The sequence below is a fragment of the Mandrillus leucophaeus genome, unplaced genomic scaffold (genome assembly GCF_000951045.1).
Source record: "Mandrillus leucophaeus isolate KB7577 unplaced genomic scaffold, Mleu.le_1.0 Scaffold15, whole genome shotgun sequence".
In the NCBI taxonomy this organism is placed as follows: Eukaryota; Metazoa; Chordata; class Mammalia; order Primates; family Cercopithecidae; genus Mandrillus; species Mandrillus leucophaeus.
The window spans coordinates 3,002,782-3,012,987 of record NW_012101476.1 but is presented as its reverse complement, the minus strand read 5'-3'; the positions used below and the strand labels follow the sequence as shown (position 1 = coordinate 3,012,987).

General features: G+C 43.7%; 1 protein-coding gene across 1 annotated transcript in view; it reads left to right on the top strand.

The window, feature by feature from the left end:
- Positions 1-10,206, top strand: part of CDC123 (cell division cycle 123) — a 70,465-nt gene that overhangs the window by 46,240 nt on the left and 14,019 nt on the right. Inside the window, exons 9-10 of the mRNA XM_011974894.1 lie at positions 1,740-1,862; positions 3,034-3,062. Coding sequence (XP_011830284.1) covers positions 1,740-1,862; positions 3,034-3,062 — 152 coding nt within the window. The remainder of the gene's footprint in view (positions 1-1,739; positions 1,863-3,033; positions 3,063-10,206) is intronic.

Here is a 10,206-nt window from a genome sequence, read left to right as displayed (position 1 = left end):
GCTTGCAGTGAGCTGAGATCCGGCCACTGCACTCCAGCCTGGGCAACAGAGCCAGACTCAGTCTCAAAAAAAAAAAAAAAAGTCAAGTTTTGGAACCTTTATTTCTATTATTGGGGCACTATTTATTATTCTAGCAAGAGAAAATATGTGGACAAGTAAGTGCATTCTTCTAAGACACCCATTTTATTTCCTCTCAGGTTACTATTTTGTTTGCTATGATTTATTTAAGTGAAATATTGAAGATAATTCGTTCTTTATTTTGTTTATGCATGTTTTCCATGAAGTAAAATTTATCTTCAACCGGGAAAAGTGTAATTTGAATACAATCAAATCAGCAGTATTGATTCATTGAATGTGATGTTGAAATGTGTTAACCCACCTGAAAGAAAGTTGGGGTGTTCGCCTTTCTCATACTGCTCGATGTTCTTGGGGAAGCTGCAGTGTAGGTGCTCTAAAGGAGGGGGTCCTGTTGGCACATGATTGAGGAATAGGAAACCCGAATTTCAGAGCAGAGAACTTTTCCCTAGGACCGGAGCAAATTCAGGGAGTTTGTGTAATAGTCTCGTTAGTGTGTTTGGACTCATGTCAGCAAGTCACTCTGAAAAAAGGAATGTTTACTTTTCCATGGCTTGAACGAGCAGGCTGTGAAGGCCAAGTAGCACGTATGAACAAGAAAAATAGACTGCTTCTAGGCAATACAGTATGAATATGGCAGGCATCTGGTGAAGAATGATGTTTTCCCAAAGAAAGTGGAAGAGTATACCAATTTGCAGAGACTTCTTTGGAGGAAATCAAAGCAGCAGCAGTTGATTACGTGTGCGGGCTTAGAATTGCTGCTTTAATGTTTTACATAACAAGACTGTTTGTGACTTCGAATTCCTTCCATTTTACTAAATGAAAATAACTGTTTCCATGGGCTAGGTGCTGCGGCTCACACCTGTAATCCCAACAGTTTGAGAGGCCAAGGCTGGAGGATTGCTTAAGGCCAGGAGTTCAAGACCAGCCTGGACAATGTACTGAGACCCCATCTCTACAAAAAATAAAACGATGAGCCAGGCATGGTGGCACATGCCTGTAGTCCCGGCTACTCGGGAGACTGAGGTGTGAGGGTCACTTGAGCTCAGGAGGTGGAGGTTGTAATAAGCTATGATTGTGCCACTGTACTCCAGCCTGGGCAACAGAATGAGACCCTGTCTCTAAAAGAAAAAAGAAGAAAAGAAAAAAGGCCGAGTGTGGTGGCTTATACCTGTAATCCCAGCACTTTGGGAGGCCGAGGTGGGTGGATCATGAGATCAAATTCAAGGCCAGCCTGGCCAAGATGGTGAAAGACTGTCTCTGCTAAAAATACAAAAAAAAAAATTAGCCAGGCGCGGTGGCAGGTGTCTGTAATCCCAACTACTCGGGAGCTGAGGCAGGAGAATCGCTTGAACTCGGGCAGCAGAGGTTGCAGTGAGCCGAGATCGTGCCACTGCACTCCAGCCTGGGCAATAGAGTGAGACTCTGTCTCAAAAAAAAACAACAGTAAATTCTTCCAGAAGTAAGAAGACATGGCAGTGTAGTACTTCAGGATTCACCTGTTCATATGAATCCTTACAGCTGGGTTGTGTGTAATGCAGTACCCATCCGGGTGATCTTCTGATCTACTTTAATGGTTCTTTCCACAAAATGTTTAAATCACGTATTGATGTTTTTGAAAAGAATATTGTATAATAACAGAATGTAAAATATTTTCTTGTCAGGTATTTCTCAAAGAGACTACACACAATACTATGATCATATTTCTAAACAAAAGGAAGAAATTTGCAGATGTATACAAGACTTTTTCAAGAAACACATACAGTACAAATTCTTAGATGAAGACTGTGAGTATTTTTTTATTGATCCAGTAAAATGAAATGAAATATACAGTGTTGCTGGACCTTATTTACTATGGTGTATATCCTAATAACTAGATTTGAAATACTGTATTTTAAGTATTTTACTATATTATTATTTGTTATTTTTGATAGTTTGTATATTAATTTCTTCTTCTTATTATTATTTTTTTTATCTGGAGACAGTCTCACTCTGTCACCCAGGCTGGAGTGCAGTGGTACGATCATGGCTCACGCAGCCTGCATCTCTTGGGTTCAGGTGATTCTCCTGCTTCAGTCTCCCAAGTAGCTGGGGCTACAGGTGCACATCACCACACCCGACTAATTTTTTGTATGTTTAGTAGAGATGGAATTTTGCCATGTTTGCCAGGCGTGGTCTTGAGCTCCTGGCCTCAAGTGATCCGCCTACTTCAGCCTCCCAGTGTGCTGGGATTACAGGTGTGAGCCACCGCACCAGCCATGTTAATTTCATCTTACTTAACTAAAATCTATTTTTACTGCGAAGTCAGTTCCCCCTCTTATTTTAGATGTTTGATTGTATATTTCAAAGGAGCTGTCTACAGAGAAAGTCTATCTACCTTTCCAGCTTCTCTGAATGATCAAAGACAGCACCAGTTACAAAGTAAACATTTATGGGTTGTTTTTAGGAATTGAAAGTATATTGTGTGAGAGTTTTCATACATCTGAAAATTATATCTGCTATGATTGACATTTTCTCTACTTGCCAAGACTGGGCTCTGTGGCAGATTTGATTTAAAATAAGATGAATCATGCTTCAGGCCTCATTCGATTTTCTGCTTTCTATTATAAGCTTTGCTCATTGCATTCTCCCGGATCAGTGATTGATGCCCCTTTCACCAGTACTTTGCTCAGTGACTCCTCCCGTCATTCCCATAGAACCGGTCTATGATGGGGAACTGGTTGAGATGATGTTGGTGTTTGGTTTGAATTTTTAAATATAGGGGATTATGGTTGGGGAACAGAGAACAGTAAAGCAAAGTTACATAAATAAAACATGGCAGGATGCCTTTTTATGTTTGAAGTTTTGAGATTTAGAAGCATTAAGTCCTCAGGATCATTTATATTCTGTTGTCTTTTAAGGAGATTTACATCATGAAATATTAGTTCATTAATAACGGACTTTTTTTCTCCTTTACAGTTGTGTTCGATATATACAGAGACAGTAGGGTAAGTAAAAACTCTGTCTGATATGCTTTAAAATAAGAGCTGGTTTTACAAGCAGGCAGAGCATGCCTTTGCTGTGTGTGTGAAGGATCTACTGCTCAAAAAATATTTTGTCTGGGTGCAGCAGCTCACGCCTGTATTCCCAGCACTTTGGGAGGCTGAGGCAGGGACATCATTTGAGCTCAGGAGTTTGAGACTAGCCTGGGCAACATAGTGAGACCTCATCTCTACTAAAAATAAAAAAAAATCAGCCCAGGCCGGGCACAGTGGCTCACCCCTGTAACCCCAGCCCTTTGGGAGGCCAAGGCAGGAGGATCACTTGAGGTCACAAGTTCGAGATCAGCCTGGCCAACATGGTGAAACCCCATCTTTACTAAAAATACAAAAAAATGAGCCAGGCATGGTGGCGGGTGCCTATAATCCCAGCTACTCAGGAGGCAGAGGTTGCAGTGAGTCGAGATTGCGCCATTGCGCTCCAGCCTGGGCAACAGAGCGAGACTCTGCCTCAAAAGAGAAAAAAAAAAAAATATCCAGGCCTAGTGGTGTGTGCCTGTAGTCCCAGTTATGCAAGAGGCTGAGCTGGGAGGATCCCTTGAGCCCAGGAATTCACGGCTGCAGTGAGCCTTTGTTGCGCCACTGCTCTCCAGCCTGGGTGACAGAGTGAGACCCCATCCCCTCCTCAAATTTTTTTTTTTTCCCTCACACCAACTAAGGTGTTTGAAATTCACCATGGTCAAAAATCTCCCCTTAAAATATACCTAACATTAGGGGACTTAATACCTGAAATCATTGTGTACCATGATTTAGGGATTCTTTATCGAGCCGGTCGGTAAATGGGCACCTTCCATCCTACTTCTCATTTGTGTCCGAGGTCAGGGCCTGCTTAAAATAGTTCAGTTTGCACACTTAAATGCGGCCAGGAGTTGGTCACTTGATATTTATATAATTATTTTGGCTGGGTGTGGTGGCTCAGGTCTGTAATCCCAGCACTTTGGGAGGCCAAGGCGGGCAGATCACCTGAGATGGGGAGTTCGAAACCCGCCTGACCAATATAGAAAAACCCCGTCTCTACTAAAAATACAAAATTAGCCAGGCATGGTGGCGCATGCCTGTAATCCTAGCTACACGGGAAGCTGAGGCAGGAGAATCGCTTGAACCGGGAGGTGGAGGTTGCAGTGAGTCGAGATCGCGCCATTGCACTGCAGCCTGGGCAACAAGAGCAAAACGCTGTCTCAAAAAATACTAATAATGATTATTATTATTTTAAAAGTGACTCAGAGTTTGAGTTAGTTTTATTTTTAGACAGAAGAGGATTAGTTTATTTTTTAAATCTTGAAAGTGATGAAAACTTCTGTAAGGAAAAAGTTAAAGTGACTTATTAGTAAACTTACGTACTGCTGACTTAATGAAGAATTACTAGAGCAGAGATTTCACTGCCCAAGACTTGTCATCTTTATTAAGAAGTTTAAGTCACTAAATGCTGTTTGGTGCTGAGTGCTCTTTGACATTGTGAAGAAGCTAGCAGATGCGTTTTCCCGTGTGTCACAACACACGAGCAGAATATTTCTTACTCCCCCGCCGTGCTTAGATCAGCCTCATTGTAAGTGAGACAGTCATTTGATCTGAATCACCTTTGGACATCTTTGAATCATCTTTGGACAAAAAGATATGGCCCATATGGTCATGTCCCAGAATAACTGTTAACTGTTCATTTAACGCTTACGTCAGAAGACATCACTCTATTTTCACCTCATTGTCTTCAAAGATGATGGTGTCTGTTAAGAGTTACTAGAAAGAGGGGCTTTAGGCCATTGTGGTGGCTCACGCCTATATTTTCAGCACTTTGGGAAGCTGAGGTGGGAGGATGGCTTGAGCCCAGGAGTTCGAGATCAGCTGGGCTGAACATAGTGAGACCTCATCGCTACGTAAAAATGAGCCAGGTGTGGTGGTTTGTGCCTCTAGCCCCAGCTCCTCCCGGGAGCTGAGTTGGGAGGATCGCTTGAGACTGGGAGGTTGTGGCTGCAGTGAGCCATGATCATAACTGTCATGCCTATCAGTGTACACCAGGTTGTGTCTGGTCTTCTGCAGACTGCCATGGTGAATAATCCCGTACGTGTGTCATTTCCCACGTTGCAGGTGAATCTACAGGGTGAATTCCTAGAAGCGGGATTGCTGGCTCAAAAGTGAAATGAATTTTAATGTTGACAGATACTGCAGTTTACCCTCCCTAGAGGTTACATCTGACCAGATCCCCCCGGGAATGCATCAGAGTACTTGCAGGCTTCCTCTGAGCTTGCCATTACAATATAGGGTCACACTCTTCAGGGTTTCGGGGTTTCATAGAGAAATGATGTTTCAGTATACTTTCTATTTCTATTTTTCTTAGTAAATGAGGATGAAGTTTATCTTTTCGTATATTTAAGGGTTGTTTCTATGAACCATTGCTTCGTGTCTTTTTCACTTTTTTCTATTATTTTCCTCAAAATAGAGGCACTGTTTAGGTATTACAGAGGCCTTTGTCATTGGTCTTTTCCTGTGAACAAGATCACCTATATTATTTGCTTCTTTTCTGGCTTTTGAATTTTAGCCATCATTGAAAAAAATACTTCCCCATGGTTTTTGTCTAGTTCTTTTGTAATTTCTTGTTCTCCATTTCAATATTGGGTCTGTTTGGTGTTCGTTCCTTTGCGTGTTTGGTATGCGGTATGGATCCCCTTTAGTCTTTTTGTCTGCACCAATATTTTTATATTTATATTAGACTGTCCTTCAGATTGATGATGATTTCCCAAGTTCTTAGGGCTTTAATCCCTGTTGCGTTTGCAGACTCTCGTTCGGGCTGGTTGTTTCTTTTTTGTTTTGTAAATCAGTTTATTTTACTTTGAGTTCGTCTTCAGTGAGCTTGTCCTTTTTTTAATGAGAATCCCAAAGATCCTAAATTTTGGATTTTTCATTTGCTTCTACCATGTTCCCCAAAACTTATTCAGAGGACAATGTCATTGTCTCCTGCCCCTCCGTTAGAACTGTCTCCTCACACCCCTTTCCTGAGGCTGTGGCCTTCTGGAGTTGGCGTCTGAGTTCTGATTCCCTTCCCGTGGCCAGTCTGCTAGGAGACCCTCCCACAGGTTCCCACGGCACTAGAGTTGATTCGTTTAGTTCTGTTCTTCAGGTTCTTCTTGTTTCTGGCCCCTGGGGATTTCCCGGTCTTTCTCATAATCTCAATTACACTTTTAAAGGGCGTGTCATAGCATGTGTTTCATCCTGTTTGGAACAGCAGGCCTTGAGAGTTACCACAGCTGGCTGTGTTTCTGGAGCCCTCACATATCTCACACTCCAGCCAAAATAACCTGTTCCCACAACGGGCAGTCGTGGCGTGGCCTCTGCACATGAGAGCCACCGTTCTTGTTAAGTAGTCCGCTTTTCCTGCCAACACCACCCTCCTCCCAGAGCATCGCTGTTATCCCTCAGGTGCCCAGGTCCTTTGGGAAGCATTTCCAGCCTTCCCTCGCACATGTAGGCACACTCTCCTTTGTGCCTCTCCACTCTCACAATTCCCTGTTCTTGCCTCTCTCGAAGCAAAATACCCTGCACATTGCCATTGTTGAATGGTTTTTGGTTCTGTTTTGGGGAGGAGATGTGTGTTCTGCTCAAGCCTGAGCTCTTGGAAGGAATCGATTCTGTGTTACGATCTTCATACCCTAGTGCCTAACACAGTGTCTGGTCCCTACAGCTTGATCGGGATAGGGGGACAGTCAGTTGGTACAAGGACAGTTAGTCCAACTGCTGTTTGCTTATTGGATTGCCCCCATCTTTACTAAAAATACAAAAAAATGAGCCAGGCATGGTGGCGCATGCCTGTAATCCTAGCTACACGGGAAGCTGAGGCAGGAGAATCGCTTGAACCGGGAGGTGGAGGTTGCAGTGAGTCGAGATCGCGCCATTGCACTGCAGCCTGGGCAACAAGAGCAAAACGCTGTCTCAAAAAATACTAATAATGATTATTATTATTTTAAAAGTGACTCAGAGTTTGAGTTAGTTTTATTTTTAGACAGAAGAGGATTAGTTTATTTTTTAAATCTTGAAAGTGATGAAAACTTCTGTAAGGAAAAAGTTAAAGTGACTTATTAGTAAACTTACGTACTGCTGACTTAATGAAGAATTACTAGAGCAGAGATTTCACTGCCCAAGACTTGTCATCTTTATTAAGAAGTTTAAGTCACTAAATGCTGTTTGGTGCTGAGTGCTCTTTGACATTGTGAAGAAGCTAGCAGATGCGTTTTCCCGTGTGTCACAACACACGAGCAGAATATTTCTTACTCCCCCGCCGTGCTTAGATCAGCCTCATTGTAAGTGAGACAGTCATTTGATCTGAATCACCTTTGGACATCTTTGAATCATCTTTGGACAAAAAGATATGGCCCATATGGTCATGTCCCAGAATAACTGTTAACTGTTCATTTAACGCTTACGTCAGAAGACATCACTCTATTTTCACCTCATTGTCTTCAAAGATGATGGTGTCTGTTAAGAGTTACTAGAAAGAGGGGCTTTAGGCCATTGTGGTGGCTCACGCCTATATTTTCAGCACTTTGGGAAGCTGAGGTGGGAGGATGGCTTGAGCCCAGGAGTTCGAGATCAGCTGGGCTGAACATAGTGAGACCTCATCGCTACGTAAAAATGAGCCAGGTGTGGTGGTTTGTGCCTCTAGCCCCAGCTCCTCCCGGGAGCTGAGTTGGGAGGATCGCTTGAGACTGGGAGGTTGTGGCTGCAGTGAGCCATGATCATAACTGTCATGCCTATCAGTGTACACCAGGTTGTGTCTGGTCTTCTGCAGACTGCCATGGTGAATAATCCCGTACGTGTGTCATTTCCCACGTTGCAGGTGAATCTACAGGGTGAATTCCTAGAAGCGGGATTGCTGGCTCAAAAGTGAAATGAATTTTAATGTTGACAGATACTGCAGTTTACCCTCCCTAGAGGTTACATCTGACCAGATCCCCCCGGGAATGCATCAGAGTACTTGCAGGCTTCCTCTGAGCTTGCCATTACAATATAGGGTCACACTCTTCAGGGTTTCGGGGTTTCATAGAGAAATGATGTTTCAGTATACTTTCTATTTCTATTTTTCTTAGTAAATGAGGATGAAGTTTATCTTTTCGTATATTTAAGGGTTGTTTCTATGAACCATTGCTTCGTGTCTTTTTCACTTTTTTCTATTATTTTCCTCAAAATAGAGGCACTGTTTAGGTATTACAGAGGCCTTTGTCATTGGTCTTTTCCTGTGAACAAGATCACCTATATTATTTGCTTCTTTTCTGGCTTTTGAATTTTAGCCATCATTGAAAAAAATACTTCCCCATGGTTTTTGTCTAGTTCTTTTGTAATTTCTTGTTCTCCATTTCAATATTGGGTCTGTTTGGTGTTCGTTCCTTTGCGTGTTTGGTATGCGGTATGGATCCCCTTTAGTCTTTTTGTCTGCACCAATATTTTTATATTTATATTAGACTGTCCTTCAGATTGATGATGATTTCCCAAGTTCTTAGGGCTTTAATCCCTGTTGCGTTTGCAGACTCTCGTTCGGGCTGGTTGTTTCTTTTTTGTTTTGTAAATCAGTTTATTTTACTTTGAGTTCGTCTTCAGTGAGCTTGTCCTTTTTTTAATGAGAATCCCAAAGATCCTAAATTTTGGATTTTTCATTTGCTTCTACCATGTTCCCCAAAACTTATTCAGAGGACAATGTCATTGTCTCCTGCCCCTCCGTTAGAACTGTCTCCTCACACCCCTTTCCTGAGGCTGTGGCCTTCTGGAGTTGGCGTCTGAGTTCTGATTCCCTTCCCGTGGCCAGTCTGCTAGGAGACCCTCCCACAGGTTCCCACGGCACTAGAGTTGATTCGTTTAGTTCTGTTCTTCAGGTTCTTCTTGTTTCTGGCCCCTGGGGATTTCCCGGTCTTTCTCATAATCTCAATTACACTTTTAAAGGGCGTGTCATAGCATGTGTTTCATCCTGTTTGGAACAGCAGGCCTTGAGAGTTACCACAGCTGGCTGTGTTTCTGGAGCCCTCACATATCTCACACTCCAGCCAAAATAACCTGTTCCCACAACGGGCAGTCGTGGCGTGGCCTCTGCACATGAGAGCCACCGTTCTTGTTAAGTAGTCCGCTTTTCCTGCCAACACCACCCTCCTCCCAGAGCATCGCTGTTATCCCTCAGGTGCCCAGGTCCTTTGGGAAGCATTTCCAGCCTTCCCTCGCACATGTAGGCACACTCTCCTTTGTGCCTCTCCACTCTCACAATTCCCTGTTCTTGCCTCTCTCGAAGCAAAATACCCTGCACATTGCCATTGTTGAATGGTTTTTGGTTCTGTTTTGGGGAGGAGATGTGTGTTCTGCTCAAGCCTGAGCTCTTGGAAGGAATCGATTCTGTGTTACGATCTTCATACCCTAGTGCCTAACACAGTGTCTGGTCCCTACAGCTTGATCGGGATAGGGGGACAGTCAGTTGGTACAAGGACAGTTAGTCCAACTGCTGTTTGCTTATTGGATTGCCTCAAAGCAGAATTAACTTCTCAGGCTGTTTTTGCTTGAGATGTCATGTGAAAACATGTTATGGCTGGGCGTGGTGGCTCACGCCTGTAATCCCAGCACTTTAGGAGGCTGAGGCAGGCAGATCACCTGAGGTCAGGAGCTCAAGACCAGCCTGGCCAACATGGTGAAACCCCATCTCTACTAAAAATACAGAAATTAGTCAGGCACAGTGGCAGGTGCCTGTAATCCCAGCTACTTGGGAGGCTGATGCAGGAGGATCACTTGAGCCCAGGAGGAGGAGGTTGCAATGAGCTGAGATCACGTGACTGTACTCACAAAAACAGGGCAAGACTCTGTCTCAAAAAAAAAGTTATGGCTGGGCACGGTGGCTCACACCTGTAATCCCAGCACTTTGGGAGGCTGAGGTGGGCGGATCACGAGGTCAGGAGATCGAGACCATCCTGGCTAACACGGTGAGACCCCGTCTGTATTTTTAAAAAATGCAAAAAATTAGCCGGGTGTGGCGGCGGGCGCCTGTAGTCCCAGCTACTTGGGAGGCTGAGGCAGGAGAATGGCGTGAACCCGGGAGGCGGAGCTTGCAGTGAGCCGAGATCACGCCACTGCA